Source organism: Bos grunniens, chromosome 13 (assembly GCF_055505025.1).
Source record: "Bos grunniens cultivar Pamir isolate PY7600 chromosome 13, Bosgru_T2T1.0, whole genome shotgun sequence".
In the NCBI taxonomy this organism is placed as follows: Eukaryota; Metazoa; Chordata; class Mammalia; order Artiodactyla; family Bovidae; genus Bos; species Bos grunniens.
The window spans coordinates 72,757,472-72,777,476 of NC_141177.1; the positions used below are offsets into that span (position 1 = coordinate 72,757,472).

At 42.3% G+C, this 20,005-nt stretch overlaps 1 protein-coding gene across 5 annotated transcripts in view; it reads left to right on the forward strand.

Moving 5' to 3' along the window:
* Positions 1-2,633: 2,633 nt before the first annotated feature.
* The window catches only part of LOC147361226 (ankyrin repeat domain-containing protein 26-like), a 77,190-nt gene continuing 59,818 nt past the window's right edge, over positions 2,634-20,005 (forward strand). For 4 of the 5 annotated variants that reach the window (XR_015139932.1, XR_015139933.1, XM_086334957.1 and 1 more), the window contains exons 1-6: positions 2,634-3,073; positions 7,724-7,838; positions 7,997-8,170; positions 12,891-12,997; positions 14,475-14,612; positions 17,651-17,718. Coding sequence is in view for 3 of the 5 variants with exons in the window: in XM_086334957.1 (XP_086191083.1) it covers positions 2,841-3,073; positions 7,724-7,838; positions 7,997-8,170; positions 12,891-12,997; positions 14,475-14,612; positions 17,651-17,718 (835 nt within the window). In the remaining 2 variants the exon portion in view is untranslated. The remainder of the gene's footprint in view (positions 3,074-7,723; positions 7,839-7,996; positions 8,171-12,890; positions 12,998-14,474; positions 14,613-17,650; positions 17,719-20,005) is intronic. The other variant, XM_086334959.1, reaches the window with a different exon arrangement.

The following is a 20,005-nucleotide window of genomic DNA, read 5'->3' on the forward strand; positions in this document are numbered from 1 at the left end:
CCTGCCCTCTCTCCAGAGCAGCTGGACCCCTCCTTCCTCCCCAGCCTTGCCTCGATTATACCTAATGGCCACCCTTACTAGACTAGCGCCCCACCTAGTGACAGCGCTTCCCTGCTTCTGCAGAAACAGTGATCACGCACAAATGAACAAGAGTAGTGACCGCTGCCGCGTGTACGCTTAACAAAATGCCCCTTCACTCTACGTGATAGCCTCCAACACCCACAACTTCATAAAGTTGGATGAGACAATTGAGGCTGAGGGTTTAAACTTAATATTTGAGCTGGGATTTGCACATGCACGGCCTGCCTGCCACCAAAATCTGACTCCTTCTGCTGCACCCCTTGGTTTTTCTTTATCACTGTGGGGGTTAGTTTATATTAGTGCCAAATCAGTACTGGGTGAGAGCTATCCCTCTCCCTCCCCAGGCAAACAGTCTAATTTGCAGGCTGAGGTCACAGTAGGAAGGATATAGATACATGGATCCATAGAGAAATGGAGAAAATAAATTGGTTGAAATATCTGAGGCTCATTTATGGGCAGAGCCAGAGTAATAATTCAAAAGGATTCCAGCATCCCGAGCTTTGTCTTATCCACATACGACTATGATCTCTCTTCTCAAAGCTAAGGGCCCAGACATGGCCCTTGGGTTCTGCCCTGCTACAGATGTGGTTTCTTTAAGCATCTGAACGCCAGCATCCCACTTTCCTTTAGACAGCTTTCTTGTGCTCTGACAGCTTCAGAAACTAACCAGGGAGCAGATGTGGACAGAGCAGCCCAAGGACTGCTTGGAGCTGCTGGCTGCACTTGCCTCGATCCTGGAGAAACAGTTCTTCCATCCCTCAGCCTCATTCACGGGCTGAAAACAGCCCCAGGGCCCATCCGTGTCCCTGATAAAGAATCCTCTCTCTCCACCCCACACACACCGAGGTTCAGACTTGGGCCAATTTCACCACCTTTCAGGTTGGCTGTTGCCTGTCCTGCAGTATCAGAAATGAGAGGCTGACGCTACACTGTGAGTTTAGATCAGAATGTGTTCTTGAGCAAATGTGTGTTTCCTGCTTCTTCCCAGCCTCAGCCACCACCTGGGAAGAGAAAAAAGCTCATTGCTCTTTCCTGGGAGCCAGACTGAGGTAGGTTGAACATTCTCCACACCTGGGATACGTTTAATCAGAGCACAGTGGGTCAGCCGCACAGACACAGGGCAGGAGTCCCCTCCCCGCCGGGAAGTGACAACAGCCTGTGACTGTATGCATGCCAACCTGCCCCCCTCCCCATCTGTGGGGACAGATCAGGGACTGAGGGTCTTGAGCTCTTTTTCCCTCCAGTGAGGATCCAGCTCGTGGCCTCACCATGTGATGTTTATACCCCGGTAACGTTACTGGCAGCTTTCTTTGAACCTTACCATCTAGCACCTGTGACCTGAAGCGCTGAGAGCTCTTTCCCTTCACCTGTAGGCAAGCCGTTTGATTTCAGCTCCGGTGGCAAAGAGAACAATTCCAGAGTGAGGGAGCAGAATCTAGGCTGTGGCGAGGAGGAGTGAGGCTGGGCAGCTCCTTCAGGGTGTTTGGTTGTGGGCTGAGCACCTTTGAGGCTGCAGGTAAAGGGGGCAGCATAGTTGAGGGAGAGGTGTTCTTTTTTTTTTTTTTAACTGAAGGACAATTGCTTTACAGTATTGTGTTGGTTTCTGCCAAACATCAGCATGAATCAGCCACAGGACAGAGGGCTTTTTTCTTTTTAACGATGGGAGCCATCCTGGTCAAAGCCTCTTGGTCCCTGCTTTTCCTACTATCAGACGCTGTTTTCCCAAGTAGACTAGCTTCCCTGTTAGCTCAGTTGGTAAAGAATCCACCTGCAATGCAGGAGACCCTGGTTCGATTCCTGGGTCAGGAAGATCCACTGGAGAAGAGAGTGGCTACCCACTCCAGTATTCTTGGGGTTCCTTGGTGCTCAGCTGGTAAAGAATCTGCCTGCGTTGCGAGAGACCTAGGTTCTATCTTTGGGTTGGGAAGATCCCCTGGAGAAGGGAAAGGCTACCCACTCCAATATTCATGCCTAGAGAATTCCATGGACTGTATAGTCCATGGCATAACAAAGAGTCAGACACGACTGAGTGACTATCACTTTCACTTTTCATGCTTTTCATAAATGGCCTTGAGGAAATTTCTGTTTTATTGAAGCTTTTTTTTTTTTTTATCATGAATGGGTTTTAAATTTTTTCAAGTGTTTTTTATGCATAGTCTTACTTTTAATTCTTACTTGAATGTTGGTAGAATTGAGCTTTGAAGCCATTTGGTCCTAAGCTTTTAACTTTTGGGATTTTTTTTTAAAATTAATATTTGAATCTCTTTATTTGTTACTGGAGTGTTGAGTTTTTCTATTTTTTCTTGTTTTAGTCTCTCAGGGTGTATGTTTCTCAGAATTTATCTATTTCTTCTAGGTTTTCCAATTTGTAACTGTTCATCAATAATAACGTCCCCTTATGATTATGCTTCTTTACTTCTGAGGTATCTGTTGTAATGTCACCTTCCTTTCTGTGGTTATTTCAGTTTCCTCTCCTTCTTCCCTTAGGTAAGGGTTTATTGATATTGTTTGCTTCTTTTGAAAAATGCACTTCCAGTTCTTGCACATGCACACTGGGCATTCTGGCACACGGGCAATGTGTTTAGAGCTGTCGCTTAGCAACGATCATTCTGGGATGAAAGATTCCAAACCGTTGAGCTTCCCAGCTGGGAGGTTGTGGCGAGACGGCTCTGGCTTCCCTGTAGTGCTTCTGTTGGGTTTAGGGGACTGTGAAGAGCCGAGGGGGAGGTGAGGTGTGTTTGGAGCCCATAGGCTCTGCCATGAAGAAGATTTTTGGCTTCAGGAGTGAGAAGGGCGAGTCGCCCTTAGACTCCTCCATCAGCCTGGGGAGAGACAGAGGTCATCGTAGAACCAGCTTCCAGCCCGGGTACCACATCCGAGACAGGGACCTCAAAAAGATCCACAAAGCTGCCAGCGTAGGCAATGTAGCCAAAGTGCAGCAGGTTCTGTTGCTCGGAAAGAATGGCCTGAACGACAGGGACAAGAAGAACAGGTAAGTGGGGAGGAAGGGCCTGGCAGGGCTCCCTCCTGTGAGTTTCCCCTCCAAGGCTCGCAGACACCTTTGTGGGATCCAGCGCCCCACAGACTTGATAGGCTGCAAAAGCCTTAGCTGGTTTCGGACCCTCTTATAATTCCCCTTACAGAGCACTTTAGTGGTCGTTTTAAAGTGATTTAACTGAATGTCGGTAATCACAGAACTGAAATGAAACATGAAAAGCGTCTTTTTTTGTCCTTCTTCCTCCTCCTCTTCCTTTGTTGTTATGCACGTGTCAGCCTGATGTACTCGTGAGTAAGAGCTCTCAAGTTCTATAGCTCTCAAGAAATCTTCTGGAACCCTCTGGCTCTCACCCTGTTTTTCTCATGTGATCTATGAAAACGCTTCTTCCCATGGATCGTCCATTGTGGATATTGGCAGTGGACAGATTTTTGATGATGTTGGCATTTAATGTACACATTTTTATACCATAATGTTATGTACTACAGAAAACTGCATAGTAAGAAAAATAATCCCCATGACAGGTCAACTTCTGGGTTAAAAGTTCTTCAGATACAATGCAATATCCATTTTATATCAGTATACACTTAGGTGTATAGGTTCCTTGCTGAAGGACCTTAGAAGACAGCTTGGAAGTAGGAAGCTGGCTGTGTCCTTGACTAAGAGGACATTTTCTTAGGATCTATGGTTTTTCCATATTTAAACCAAATAAACATCATGGTTTTAAAGATTTTGGGTTACACATGCTGTCTTTAATTGTGATGAAATTGAAAGTTTTGTATAGTAGACAAAGATTTGCCCTTTTAGATATAAAAATTTGCTTGATGACATTTCTATTAGAAAGATAAATTACGTGTAGATGGTGGAGAAATAGCCTGGTAACTATTTAGAGAAAAGTAACTAGATTTTTTATCTCACCAAAAAGTTCAGAGGGAGTATAGATCAAAAATTTTAAATACACAGGGTGAGAAAAGTACCAGAAGAAAACTGAAATTCCTATCTATACATTTGTGTGTGCTGACAAAGACCATTTTTTCTAGTTCTACTGTTCATTCACCTTAATGTTTTTAGTTGGATGGTGGTTGCTGTACCATGTTGTGTTGGTTTCCTCTGTACAGCATCATGAATCAGTTGTAAGAATACACATATCCCACCCCAGAGATCCCACCCACATATCCCACCATCTCTAAGAATGGTTTCAAAGGCAACAATTCTGGAGTTTCCTGGGTTTCGGCACCAAAACAAGAAAAGAAAAAAATCTGAAAGTTGATTTCAGTCAGTTCAGTTCAGTTGGTCAGTCATGTCCGATTCTTTGTGACCCCATGAATCGCAGCACGCCAGGCCTCCCTGTCCATCACCAACTCCTGGAGTTCACTCCAACTCTTTCCGTCCATCCAGCCATCTCATTCTCTGTCGTCCCCTTCTCCTCCTGCCCCCAATCCCTCCCAGCATCAGAGTCTTTTCCAGTGAGTCAACTCTTCACATGAGGTGGGCAAAGTACTGGAGTTTCTAGCATCATTCCTTCCAAAGAACACCCAGAACTGATCTCATTTAGAATGGACTGGTGGGATCTCCTTGCAGTCCAAGGGACTCTCAAGAGTCTTCTCCAACACCACAGTTCAAAAGCATGAATTCTTCGGCACTCAGCTTTCTTCACAGTCCAACTCTCACATCCGTACATGACTACGGGAAAAACCATAGCCTTGACTAGACAGACCTTTGTTGGCAAAGTAATGTCTCTGCTTTTCAATATGCTATCTAGGTTGGTCATAACTTTTCTTCCAAGGAGTGTCTTTTAATTTCATGGCTGCAATCACCATCTGCAGTGATTTTGAAGCCCCCAAAAATAAAGTCTGACACTGTTTCCACTGTTTCCCCATCTATTTGCCATGAAGTAATGGGACAAGATGCCATGATCTTAGTTTTCTGAATATTGAGCTTTAAGTCAACTTTTTTACTCTCCTCTTTCACTTTCATCAACAGGCTCTTTAGTTCCTCTTCACTCTCTGCCATAAGGGTGGTATCATCTGCATATCTGAGGTTATTGATATTTCTCCCGGCAATCTTGATTCCAGCTTGTGCTTCTTCCAGCCCAGCCTTTCTCATGATGTACTCTGCATATAAGTTAAATAAGCAGGGTGACAATATACAGCCTTGACGTACTCCTTTTCCTATTTGGAACCAGTCGGTTGTTCCATGTCCAGTTCTAACTGTTGCTTCCTGACCTGCATATAGGTTTCTCAAGAGGCAGGTCAGGTGGTCTGGTATTCCCATTTCTTTCAGAATTTTTCACAGTTTATTGTGATCCACACAGTCAAAGGCTTTGGTATAGTCAACAAAGCAGAAGTAGATGTTTTTCTGGAACTCTCTTGATTGTTCGATGATCCAGCGGATGTTGGCAATTTGATCTCTGGTTCCTTTGCCTTTTCTAAAACCAGCTTGAACATCTGGAAGTTCATGGTTGACATATTGCTGAAGCCTACTGTGGAGAATTTTGAGCATTGCTTTACTAGAGTGTGAGATGAGTGCAATTGTGTGGGAGTTTGAGCATTCTTTGGCATTGCATTTCTTTGGGGTTGAAATGAAAACTGACCTTTTCCAGTCCTGTGGCCACTGCTGAGTTTTCTGAATTTGCTGGCATATTGAGTACAGCACTTGCACAGCATCATCTTCCAGGATTTGAAATAGCTCAAGTGGAATTCCATCACTTCCACTAGCTTTGTTCGTAGTGATCCTTTCTAAGGCCCACTTGACTTCACATTCCAGGATATCTGGCTCTAGATCAGTGATCACACCATTGTGATTATCTTGGTCATGAAGATCTTTTTTGTATAATTCTTCTGTATATTCTTGCCACCTCTTCTTAATATCTTCTGCTTCTGTTAGGTCCATAGCATTTCTGTCCTTTATTGAGCCCATCTTTGCAGGAAATGTTCCCTTGGTATCTCTAATTTTCTTGAAGAGATCTCTAGTCGTTCCCATTCTGTTGTTTTCCTCTATTTCTTTGCACTGATCGTTGAGGAAGGCTTTCTTATCTCTCCTTGCTATTTTTTGGAACTGCATTCAGATGCTTATATCTTTCCTTTTCTCCTTTGCTTTTCATTTCTCTTCTTTTCACAGCTATTTCTAAGGCCTCCTCAGACAGCCATTTTGCTTTTTTGCATTTCTTTTCCATGGGGATGGTCTTGATCCCTATCTCCTGTACAATGTCACGAACCTCTGTCCATAGTTCATCAAGCACTCTATCTATCAGATCTAGTCCGTTAAATCTATTTCTAACTTCCACTGTACAATCATAAGGGATTTGATTTAGGTCAGACCTAAATGGTCTAGTGGTTTTCCTTACTTTCTTCAATTTAAGTCTGAATTTGGCAATAAGGAGTTCATGATCTGAGCAACAGTCAGCTCCCAGTCTTGTTTTTGGTGACTGTATAGAGCTTCTCCATCTTTGGCTGCAAAGAATATAATCAATCTGATTTTGGTGTTGACCATCTGGTGACATCCATGTGTAGAGTCTTCTCTTGTGTTGTTGGAAGAAGGTGTTTGCTATGACCAGTGTGTTCTCTTGACAACAGTCTATTAGCCTTTGCCCTGCTTCATTCCATATTCCATAGGAATGTGGCACAGATAAAAATAATTTGGCACTTTCAATTTGTTTTAGAATTTTTTGTGAGGATTGGTATCCTGTGACAACTTTCAGCCTTTTCAGAAGTCAAGGGAATCTTGGGAATTTCCTGGAAGTCCAGTGGTTAAGACTCACTGCTCTGGGCCCAGGGTTCGATCTCTGGTGAGGGAACTAAAATCCTGAAAGCTACAAAGATTTGTTGTATAACATGGGGAATATAGCTAATATTTTATAGTCACTTTAAATGCAGTATAACCTTTAACAATTGTGGATCACTGTGTCGTACACCTGTGTTATATAATAATATATATTATACGTCATCTCTAAAGCAGACTTAGATGAAAACACCTCATGGGAATTAGACCAACAGGAAAAAAGAGAAATGGACAAACAAAAATTCTACAATTTGTAAAGTCTGTGAATTATAAATTATATTCCAATGTCAGAGACATTAAAATGTGAGAAAATGAGCATATTAGAATCACCGAAGTACAATGTTGTCTCTAATACTCAAAATATATCTGCAAAGGAGGTGTCATATCCTTTGACTTCATTGAGATGTTGTCCTTGTAAACTAGTTGTACTAGCAATAAATATGATAATATGACCTAACAGTTACTGAGCTGTTATCTGCCAGGAATGGTTCTGCACCCTTTGCATGGCTCTCATGTAAGCATCACAGTGCTGTCCTGTGAGATAACTACTACTCCCTCTCCATTCTGTTGATGAGGAAATTGAGGCACAGAGAGGCTGAGCAACGGCTAATGAGTGACAGTGAAAGTCAAATACAAACCCAAGTTGAGCTGAATCTCTAGGTCACGCTTGTTCTATTCAAGTAGATAGTTCTTTGATTACTGAGGTAAGAAGAGCTAAAGTGAATATAGACTATTCTTTCTCCAGAAGAAAACGAAACATTTGTTTTAGAGTGATAGGAATAGCATGATGTTTTCAATCACAGGAACGATTGTTTGCTTTGAAACAGTAACACTAGGGTTTCCTAAAAATTGCTCTTGCTTTCATAGGACTGCGCTCCACTTGGCCTGTGCCAATGGCCATTCAGCGGTGGTCACTCTCCTCCTGGAGAGAAAATGCCTGCTTAACCTCTGTGACAATGAAAAGAGGACAGCGCTGATGAAGGTATGGAGCAGCAAACCGTGTCCACAGGAGATGGGTGTGATTTCCTGGGACTAAAAGTGAATTTATCTCATTGAAATATAGCAAACTGGTGAAGCTTGTGGCCTGTTTACTTTGAATTCCTAGAATTTACACTCTGTTTCTTGGCACAACACTGACAGGCCGTAGAATGCCAAGAGGAGGAGTGTGCGACTCTTCTGCTGGAGCATGGTGCCGACCCAAATGTCATGGACGTCTGTGGCAACACCGCTGTCCACTACGCTGTCTTTTGCCAGAATGTATCACTCGCAGCAAAGCTGCTGTCCTATGACGCCGATATAGAAGCCAGGAACAAGGTATCGGTCACCTAACTTTATTTACCAAATGTTTGTGAAGCATTTTTTTAATCTACAAGTGTTTTATTTACAACAGTATGTAAAGAGGTAAACCGAATTGTTGAGGTCCTTTAATGGACCGGAACCTGGCCGTCTGGAGGCGACGATAAGAAAGTGAGAGAAAGAAAGAGGCTGATACTCCCTGGTTTACGCAGAAAACCAATAAAGTCCTTGAGACAGGACTTGCGTCTCTCATGAAGGCACCGGGCGCCCTCTCGAGGGGGGTGAAGGCACAGGGTGCCTTCTCGAGAGTCTTAGAAGCCCGGGCAGGAGAGTGAGCAAGACGGGTCTCTGCGCTCCAAGGAATCAGCCGGGGAGAGAGAGAGACAGACAGACAGACACGGGGACCCAAGCTCTGATGGAGCAAAGGTGCTTTAATGATTTTTCTGTGAGTATATATAGGCTGTAGTACAAGAAGTTTCTTTCGTCAATGATAAAGATCAGAAAACCAAAGGTACAGTAGCCGTTACCAAGGGAACAAGGGATGACGATGGTCACAAGCTCAGGAGACAATCCGTATCTCAAGAAAGGGGATCGAGACTAACCAGTTTTGTCGTAAAGAGATGTTTACTAAAGGAGATTGAAGCCTGTCTCACACAATGACCCCAGTTCCTGGGAGCAGCGTGCTGTTCCGCTTAAAAAGAAACAAAGGACTTGTGAGAAACAGCACGTAGGAATCCTCCTGTTAAACATTCCCTGACTTGAATAGTGTCCATGAGGCCCTGTAACCATGGAAAAACAATTCCAAACCCGAGTCAGGGGGCGGGGGTGAAAAAAGTCGGTGCCCCCAGAAAGGGCAGAGCTCTGTCTGCCAGTCACCCTTCTACCCTAGAAGGAAGGCTTTCCCATTAGAACATGCGTGGGAGTGGGTGGTGGGCTCTGAGCCCACAGGAAGTGAAGGCCTGAGGGGAGTGAAGTGATATGGGCACTGGCTGTTTACAGGGGCTCAGGGAATGTGGGCTGCTGGGGTGGGCAGAGGAGGAAGGAGACCCAGTGCCCAGCAGGGGGAGCTGGGTGAGTGAAACTGGGCCTGGGAGGCAGCAGGCCTGGAGCCCTGAGCCCTCCAGGACCCCGGGTTCTGAGATCCAGCCAGGCGGGTCAGGTCATGTTTGACACCCAGCAAGGGCGTTCTCTTGTGCTGGTGACCACTTGGTTCACCAGGTACCCCTCGGGGTCTTCCACGCTCAGCCCCGGGGAGCTGCTCGGGGGTGGCGGGGGGCAGCTGTGCCTGGGGAGCTGCCCCTCCTGCTCTTTCTTCAGGAAGCATGTGAAGTCCGGCCTCTTCAGCCCCGCCAGGAACTCCCTCCACTCTCACAGGTGGGCTCAGTTTTCCGTGTTTGGAAGCTCCAGCCTTCCCTGAGTGAAAGTATTTTGAAGAAACCAAACTGTCTAAGATTTCACTTTAATCCTGATATTTCTCAAGCATTAGAGAGTAAAGCATTCCTTTATGTGTTTATGGCTGGTATTGGTGATAACACTGCACTTGTTAGAGGTAAAACATTTTCCAAATACTTTCCCCCACTTAAGGTTTTTTTTTTTTTTTTAATCAGTCTAAAATAACACAGTGAAGCAAAATTTGCCTCAGTAGACTTTGTCTTAAAATTCAAACATAACGAAAGCATTTTACAACATAATAGAAATCTTGCTGCAGTTCACAAATTCCCATTTTATGAAAAATGGTTTATATAAACACAGTTTCTCTCTCATTGCCCAAGTCTTAAGAGGGTAAAAGGAAAGGAAAAGGAGCAAGCAAGTGAAAAGTTGCAAGTCAAGCTGGAATTTTGGCAGTTGGGAAATGCCAAGAAGAGGATTCTTTTATTTTAATATTTATTTATTTGGCCGAGCTGGGCTTAGTTTCAGCATGTAGGATCTAGTTTCCTGACCAGGGGTCGAACCCAGGCCTTTACCGGGAGCACTGAGACCCAGCCCCGGGACCACCACGGAAGTCCCGAGATTTTGGTTTGTGCTTTTTATTCCCTTCAGCTTATAGATTTCTTATATGCTTTTCAGTTTTCAGGGATAATAGTTGTTATTTTGAAAAAGAGTGTGAGTGAATTGTAAACTTGCCTAGGTGCCAGTTTAAAGAAGGCTCTGAGCAAAACACTGACAGTGAACAGGTGGTGATGAAGTGGGAATTAAGAGAGAAGAACAAATAACTACCTGATATTATCCTATTCTGGCAGAACCATCCACTTAGATAGGAGTCTAGACTCTGCTCTCCCATCTAGAATGTCTTGATGGGAAGGAAGTAAGGGGTTTATAAATAATGAGATCAGGTTTCCTTTTGGGTTTACTAGTCCCTGTTCTACCACTGTTTACCCAGGAAATTTTTAAAATTGCAGTTTTGATGACTCTTGCCTCTTACACTTTTCTTTTTTATTCAAACCTTCACATAAGAGAAGGAATTGGCCGTGTGAGTAAGAGATGAGACTGGAGTGGTTGCTGCACTAATTCTCAGCTATATTCTGCTGGTGAACCACAATTATTTGGGGAAACTTCTTTTAAAAATGTATAAGCCTAGGCTGTTTGCTGTAGATTTTGACTGAGTAAATTGAGGAACACTTGGACATGTGTATCTAGAACTATTCCCTTGAGATTCTGATCCAATCCTTGATGAATAACTATGGAGTGAATACGTGTAATTTCTAAATGCTCCCTTCACAAAAGAAAGTAGTCTCTAGAAGGGTGGGAGTTTGATCAATGCTAGCTGCTTCCATCAGCTCCCTCCTTTCCAACACTATTAGCCTGACTTTTTCTCTGCCCCATGTTTGAGACATTAAAAGGAGTATCTTTGGCGATATCTATGGGCTTGAACGACAACCCCTTTTCCTTCCAACCACTCATCATTTGGTGACCCTCCGAGAGTCTTTAGCGATTTGCTCATGGCGAAGTCACTTCGTCTGTAGAGTCTGACCCTTTAAGGATTTTGCACCTTCACTTATCATCCAGGTCATTAGGTCAACAGATGTTTTTTACCAACAGGGTTTTCCTGATTGCAGTAATAGTAACTCCTGAGCCTTTTTTGGTATCATCTGCAGGACAGACTCTTGCAGTGTGTCTGTTAGAATTGCTGATCCCTGGCATAAGCAGATGAGAGCTCTAAAACCCGTGAAGTTAGTAACAGTACAGAGGGGAATTGTTTTAAGCATTTATTTTCAGCAGGCTTGGAAACTCATTATCCATTTGATTAACGGTCTAGAAGAATTCTAGAGATAGACTGTAGTTTCAACAGGCAGTGGAAACATTCTTGACTGTGAATTATGAGTCTTTTTAAAAGAATTTATGTTTACTTGAATTATGAGTCTTAATGCCATATTTATTACATATGGGGACCCACTTTTTTTGTGAAACATATGATACTAAAGAAAGGAAAGGTTTCACATACAAATATTTGCTTTATACCCACCTGTTTGGAAACAGCAAACATAAAACCAAAAGTGGGCCATAAACCAAACATGGCCCTTGGATATGTTTAGTTACCTCCACACATTGAGTCAACATTTCAAATTTAGGAGGCTCATGCAGAAGTTCAGGCTTCTCCAAGGACCAAATCTGGACGCCCTTGAGCCCATCCTACTGTTTGGTCTGTGTGCAGAGGCCACCCCTTCTGTATGGGACATGTGTTTTCGGGGTTACCAGTCTCACCTGGCTTTTTCACTTACTCAGGTCATCAGCTTTCTGTCCATAAGCATTTGAGTTTCCAATTTTTGATTGATAGTTTATTTTGATAAATATTTGAAGGTTTTTCAAGACAGTCTAATTAATCTATAATTGATTTCATATTTTTAAAAAATCTCTTAAGAATGGGATTGAATTTTTCAAATTAGAATTTTTAAGTTGGTTGTGGCGGTTTCGCACTGAATAACTCTCACAAACACACAAGATTATAAGAGACAGCACAGGGAGAGCTGGTGGAAGAGCAACTCCCCGAGAAAATGTTGAGCATGTATTTATTGGTAATTTTATGTTGCAGTAAAGCAAGACAGACACCAGAACTCTAGGATTTTGGAAGCTTCCTTCTGGTGGTCTGGAGGTAATCACAGGAGAGTCATCAAGAAGGGTCTTTGAAGATAAGGTGGGGAGGGCGCTCATTCTGCATGCAGTTAGCATCTAGCGAATGCTGACCTCTCAGCCAGAATGTCTAACTTAAGGAAGGGCGGTGGAAAGAGCAAGCAAGGAAGAGAGAATGAGTAAGATTAAATTCCAGGAGACATGTCTGAGAAAGCAGTAAAACAGGGTTCCCACAGTTGATTTTTTGAAAAAAAGAAAATGTTTCTCTCTTTGCATGTTCATGTAGAGAATAATATTCTCGCTGGAATGTCTGTAAACCTTTTGAGTTTACTCATGGTCATCCTTGGATAGGTTATGCATGCTACAGATGGTATTATATATTTCTGCCTCAGCATTGTTCCTAAAATATGCAGTTGATACAGTAGCTAAATGATACCCACACCCCCTGCATTGGGAGCTTGACACTTAGCCACTGGACCACCAGGGAAGGCCCAGAGGAGGAGCAGATTAAAGAGAAAGAAGGTGCACAGGGTGATGAGGAGGAGGGGGCTCTCTTTGATTTACTTTCTGACTTTTATTTTTAAGTTCAGAGAATCTATTGCACGGTTTTAATTTCAGTTTAGAAATAGGTTAACTGTGTACATTAGAAATGGTTTTCCCTGTTTTACAGGATGACCTGACACCACTGTTACTTGCGATATGTGAAAAGAGAGGGCAAATGGTGGAGTTTTTAGTAAAGAAAAAAGCAAATATACATGCGGTTGATAAGATGAAAAGGTACCATTGTTCTTTTTCTTTTCAAAACCCTTAGTGCTGTTCTAGGATGGTAATATCAAGACTAAATGAATAAGAGGATTCATTTGTGATCAACACATTATCACTTAGGTAGAAAGTCAGTTATTCTGACCGGGAACCATGAACAATATATAGCAGGAATGTATAGCAGGATTCATATTCCTTTATAATATTGACTGATGTCATATGCAACCTGTTTTTTGTTTGTTTGGTTGATCTGGTAATAGCTGAGGGATTTCAAATTAGTTTTATTAGCTTTATGAAATATGGATTCTGCTTTTTAGTTCACCTCATGACAGTATCGAGTTTCTTAATTCTTTTAAAAGAATTCTTTAACCTCTACTTTGTATGTATGTATTTTTATAAGATGCATAGTAAACCTAAAAGACTTGGTTTTGTCTTATGGATAACTCTTTGTTTTAAATTACTTTGTTTGAAGAATGCTGATGTTATTAGATTGCAAAAGAGTCAGATACAACATAGTGACTAAATAACAACAGCCACAAAAAGGTGGTTATGACTCACTGTCACCAGATCCTGTGGGCTCATCAGGTTTTCATTTTAGTACATTTTGATATTTTCATTTTTAATGCAGGTAGAAGGAAGAAAGATAGCTTTGATTGGATAAACGGTTCCTTTAACAGAGACAAGTCAGAGGTGAATGATACAGACGAAAATGATGGGCTTTAGATTCAGGCTAGGTTCAATTCCTAGGTTTCCTACCGATTAGGGCTATCATCAGCAAATAAGTTTCCTGATACACAAGGCAAATAGTAATGCATCTTTCAAAGGTGCCTGTGTGTAAGAAAGATTTTATATATAGTATTTCATTTTTAGTGCCTAGCACATGCTTGTCCACATCATGAACTGCCACCATGACTATTTTTATTCCCATTAATATCAATATTTTTGATTTAAACCTGCAAGTAGCCTTTCCTTAACCCACCCTCTAGCTGACGTTGAAGCCGAATATATCAGACTAAGGAGGAAATGTGGAATTTATCCCTTAAATAGTCACCTGCCTCAGATAAGTGACCTCAGGATCATTTCTTGTCCATCAAGGACTTTATTATTATTTTTAAAAAACATTTATTTATTTGGTTGCATGGGGTCCTAGTTGTGGGAACTCTTAGTTGCAGCATATGAGATCAAGTTCCCTGACCTAGGCCCCCTGCATGGGGAACCTGGAGTCTTATCCACTGGCCCACCAGGGAAGTCCCCATCAGGGACTTTTGAAATAGTAAGTGCTGCTGCCTGGCATCCCAGTGGGACAGGAGGCTTCTTTTCCATCCCTTCATTTTAGCCTTGGAGGTAGTTTGCAAAGATGAACACTTGAGCCTGTAAATGGTCAGTCCTTCATGGAAGGGCAAGGCGTTCACTTGGTGAAGCATATCAAATTAACTGTGTAAGTAAGTCAACTCAGCTTCCTGAGGCTGAAGTCATCTCCCTGTTGTTTTAGAACAGCCCTCATGCTTGCTGTCAAGTATGAATCACCAGATGTCGTCAGACTTCTTCTTCAGCAAGGTGCTGACATCTTTTCTCAAGATGTTTTTGGATGGACTGCAGAAGCATATGCTGTTATTAGTGGTTTTGATATGTAAGTGTTCACATTAAAATGCCAGTTCTCACTAAACTGCAGCCAAAAATAATTTTAACTGTTACTTGCTACGTGACCAGTGAGAGTTCCAGTTTGGTGCAGGCAGTTTGGAGAAAGGTGGTGAGATGTTCCCCCTCAAGAGCTGAAAGCCAAGCAAAGGCCAGTGAGTTACTCTTGGCTGTGGGCTCAGGGTGCTTTATCTCAGGACATGTAGACCTTGCTCCTTAGAAAGGTTGACATTAGCCATTTCATTCCAAGTGTGACCTCTCGGTATGGCGTATGAACAGTGTCACAGTTGTGATATTTCTAACTAGTTCTTTGGGTCTTGAAATATTTAGTTCAGCAGCAAATCCTGTTTTCCCTTGAGGACTTGCTTGAATTTTCCAAGAACCCGGCGGATTCCCTAAAATCAATGAGACAGTCCTCTTCCACAAGTCATTTGAGGGGAGAAAACAGTTCCTTCTCACCATTCTGTTGCTGGCACTGATTCTACTGCTGCAGCACTGCTGCTACAGCTGGTCTTGACAGGGTCTGCTTGGCAGCTGGATCTGGAGTCTGGATTGGCTCTATAAAGACCTTTAATAAAATCATTTTAAAAGGAAAAAAAAAAAAAAGTCATCCTGCAGTGGGCTCACGATTGACCTTTGCTCCCAGGCCACCCCTCTGGGTCCAGGTTCCCCAGCCTTTAAGATGATGCACAGGTCGACTTCAGAGTGAGAGCTCCTTTGTTCTCATATGTATGCTGTCACTCAGTCTCTGTTGCAAACAAAGCACCAGCACCCAGTTTGGGCAGCTGGGCCGCCTAGCTTACCCCCTCAGTCAGAGACCCTATGTGGAGCCTTTGTGTAGGCTAGATCTTCACGATGAGGTGCCCTTGAGGCTCTTATTTATCTTTTCTGCTAGCAGATGTCAGTGGGGACCATTTTAGGCTGTCAGAGAGGGTCAAGTGCTCCTGCAGGGATTGAGCAGACTTCCCTTTCTCCTTTGTATCTAGACTTAAACCTCAAGGCGGCTTTCTGTCCTGTGGGGGCACCTTTTCTTAGGTCACAGGTTCCCTGTCATCCTTCCCAGAGTAGTGGGTGCCAGCTTGCCTGAGATTCCCTAATTATGCTTGGCCCCTCATGGGATCTGTTTCCTGTAATAATGAAAATCTTCCAACGGATTTCTGTCTGCCTCCACTTTAAATGTTTTCAGAATCTGCCCCATACGGAATCCATTCAGCAGAAATCCATAAATCTCAAGTAAGATAGTTGAAATTCAGAGAGGTAAGCCCTGTCTAGAACTTGCCAGTACCCACTGTAAGAGTAGGGATATGTCTTCCAAATGAATTGGAGAGGAACACGGAGATTAAAAACCACTGGCAGAAAGATCTGCTGGTTCAAAGTTTGAGTAGGTAGAGAAGGAAGAGTAGTGGTCCAGGCTGGGTCTTGATTGTGATTAGTTTTCTGCTCTTGGTGTAATTAGCTGCAATAATGGGGGATCATTATGTTCTCTCATGTAGAGAATTCATATGTTATAAATAAATTTAGGTACACATTATATAAGAGCTGATATTCCCTAAATTACAAACCACAAAAAACAGCTAAGCACCAGAATTAATAACAATTTCATGCAACACTTGAATGTTAAATGTATGAAAAAGCACACATTGGGATTTACTTGGAATTTCAAAGTAGTTACAGCAATAAAGTTGAAGATGAAATTATTCCACTCTTTGTTTCTGCAAGCATTTTGGGGGTATATTATCTCATTACATCCTATTAACCCTCTTGTGAAATAAGGTAGTAATATCCCAGTTGTGTAGAGGAAGACTTTGAACTGAAGAGAAACAACACCTCCAGGAACAAAGAGCAGTTGGTTATAGAGCTAGGATTTGCAAGCTCGAGAGATTTTTTGTATGCCAAGCCAAATCTAGTTAATTATTGGAGCTGTACTGCCCTGAGTTCATGACTACTTCATCTTCCTTTTCTTTCTCCTTTCAGTTCAGTTCAGTTGCTCAGTTGTGTTCGACTCTTTGGGACCCCATGAACCACAGCATCCCAGGCTTCCCTGTCCATCACCAACTCCCGGAGTTTACCCAAAATCATGTCCATTGAGTCGGTGATGCCATCCAACCATCTCATCCTCTGTTGTCCCCTTCTCCTCCTGCCTTCAATCTTTCCCAACATCAGGGTCTTTTCAAATGAGTCTGCTCTTTGTATCAGATGGCCAAAATGTTGGAGTTTCAGCTTCAACATCAGTCCTTCCAATGAAGACCCAGGACTGATTTCCTTTAGGATGGACTGGTTGGATCTCCTTGCAGTCCAAGGGACTCTCAAAAGTCTTTTCCAACACCACAGTCCAAAAGCATCACTTCTTCTGCGCTCAGCTTTCTTTATAGTACAACTCTCACGTCCCTACATGACTACTGGAAAAAACATAACCTTGACTAGACAGGCCTATGTTGAGAAAGTAATGTCTCTGCTTTTTAATATGCTAAGCTGGTCTAACTTTCTTTCCAAGGAGTAAGCGTCTTTTAATTTCTTGGCTGCAAACACCATCTGGAGTGATTTTGGAGCCCCCAAAACAAAGTCAGTTGCTGTTTCCCCATCTATTAGCCATGAAATGATGGGACCGGATGCCATGGTCTTAGTTTTCTGAATGTTGAGCTTTAAACCAACTTTTTCACTCTCTTCTTTCACTTTCATCAAGAGGTTTTTTAGTTCTTTTTCACTTTCTGCCATAAGGATGGTGTCATCTGCATATCTGAGGTTATTGATATTTCTCCTGGCAATCTTGATTCCAGCTTGTGCTTCATCCAGCCCAGTGTTTCTCATAATGTACTGTGTATATAAGTTAAATAAGCAGGGTGAAAATAGACCTTTACTTTCTCCTTTACTACACGCTAAATAAAAGTTTATAGAACTTAGAAACTTGAAATGTATGTGACAATTGAAGTTTTGATATTATCTCTGACATTGTCTGAAATGATCTAAGAATTTGATAGTTGTTTTTCATATCAGTGTTAAAATATTATTTATTGCATTTTTAATACATAGCTTTCAGCAACTGATTTCTGAATATAAAGAAAAGAGATCTAAAACTTCTCCTGAAAATAGCAACCCAGGTAAGTCATCTGATACTGAATTACTCTCAGTGATTCTACCATAGATAAAGTAGGAATGAGGAAGTTTCAATAATGAAAGAACTATGAAAAAATTAGGGTAAATTGCATGTGTATTTTATTTTTTTAATTAATTTCTTTATACTCTAGTGTTTAGAATTCTTTAAGAAGTTAATTGTAGGTGATTTAACATCAAAGACAGTATTGTCTGAGAAGAAATCCATCTCTGTAATATGGCCCCTAAAGTCCTGTATTAGATCTTTGTGTAAATCAGAAAAAAAATTTTAAGTGAGTATGATGTATATTTCATCTATAGTCACAGTACAGCAGACTGGACATCTTATTAAAGTGAACTTTCATTTTTAGAAATGATTTGCATTTAGTGAATGGATAGTTAGTAGTCACTGTGTAGTGATTAGTCTCACTAAAATAGTTCCCATCATTAAAACTGGGAACTTGAATTATCCCTTCCTGATAGGATAAGAAATGATAAACAATAACTGCAAAGCTGAGCCAGTGTGCAGCATAGTAGTGAGAGATTATTTCTGAAAGATACCTACCAATTGTACAGAAGGCAGGAAAGCATTGCCTGGTTGAGAACCAGTTATTTTGCCTATTGCACCAAACAGGTCTAGATTACCAACTTCATTCCTTACAGATCCAGAGAGAGTGAGATAGGTTGACTTCATTCAGTTCAGTTCAGTTCAGTCACTCAGTTGTGTCTGACTCTGCGACCCCATGAATCGCAGCACACCAGGCCTCCCTGTCCATCACCAACTCCTGGAGTTGACTTCATCACCAAGTCCCGGAATGACTTCATTAGGATCAGATATTTTCTTTTGTGTGTTGGACAATAGTCATGAGAGTATAGTTTTGTAAGAACAAGATGTTCTCTTGCCATCAGTTAAAAGATTATCATAATAAATATTCAAATAGAACAACTTGGGACTCTGCAGGTTCTAATAAAAGCACAAAAATACTTTGCATTTACAAAAAAAACATTAGGTCTAGCACATTGTACAGGGTATCCAAGGATAAGTTTAACTGAGTAGACCTCTATCTAATCAAAGGGGGCTTCTCAGGTGGCTCAGTAGTAAAGAACCTGCCAATGCAGGAGATACGGTTTGATCCCTGTGTCAGGAAGATCCCCTGGAGAAGAAAATGGCAACCCACTCCAGTACTCTTGCCTGGGAAATCCCATGGACAGAAGAGCCTGGTGAGCTGTAGTCCATGGGGTCACAAGAGTCAGACACGATTTGGTGACTGAACAGCAAAAACATCTATCAAAGAACTGTAGGTTGGTTTATTACGCTAGTCAGAGGAGACACAGAGATGACAGTGTCTTGGTCTTCAATACGCTCAGAATAGAGTTTTCTCTGGTTAATTTCTGTATTTTTCTAAACACAATTTTCAAAGAAAACATGCTTATTTTTTGTTTGTTCACTAAACTGATAACTTTCAAAAGACTGATAGTCTTTTGTGTACTAAGCATTTTTTTGATGTCACAGGGTGCAAACATTTAAAAAATCATTGCCCCTGCTCTCCTTGCTCAAGCTTGCAGTGCTCCTCTGGAGTTACTGCATGTGAGTCATCCCTTCAGCTTCAGATCATGACGACCCCTGGGAAATGTTATCCAATAACACCAGAATCCGTGGCTCCCTCCATCCTTCCCTCCCTCCCCTTGTTCATCAGCTTAGGATGTGATGATGTATGCCTTCCAGGCTGAAAAAGCATGATTTCTATAAACATTTGCCTTATAATGGGAAGGATTGATATAATGATATCTCTCACTAGTACACAGCACTCTTTGGACCATCCTGCTCTGTGTGGTCCAGATACTCTTGAGCAATGGAAGGAGATAGTCTCAGATCAGATCAGATCAGTCGCTCAGTCGTGTCCGACTCTTTGTGACCCCATGAATCGCAGCATGCCAGGCCTCCCTGTCCATCACCAACTCCCGGAGTTCACTGAGACTCACGTCCATTGAGTCAGTGATGCCATCCAGCCATCTCATCCTCTGTCGTCCCCTTCTCCTCCTTCCCCCAATCCCTCCCAGCATCAGAGTCTTTTCCAATGAGTCAACTCTTCGCATGAGGTGGCCAAAGTACTGGAGTTTCAGCTTCAGCATCATTCCTTCCAAAGAAATCCCAGGGCTGATCTCCTTCAGAATGGACTGGTTGGATCTCCTTGCAGTCCAAGGGACTCTCAAGAGTCTTCTCCAACACCACAGTTCAAAAGCATCAATTCTTCAGTGCTCAGCTTTCTTCACAATCCAACTCTCACATCCATA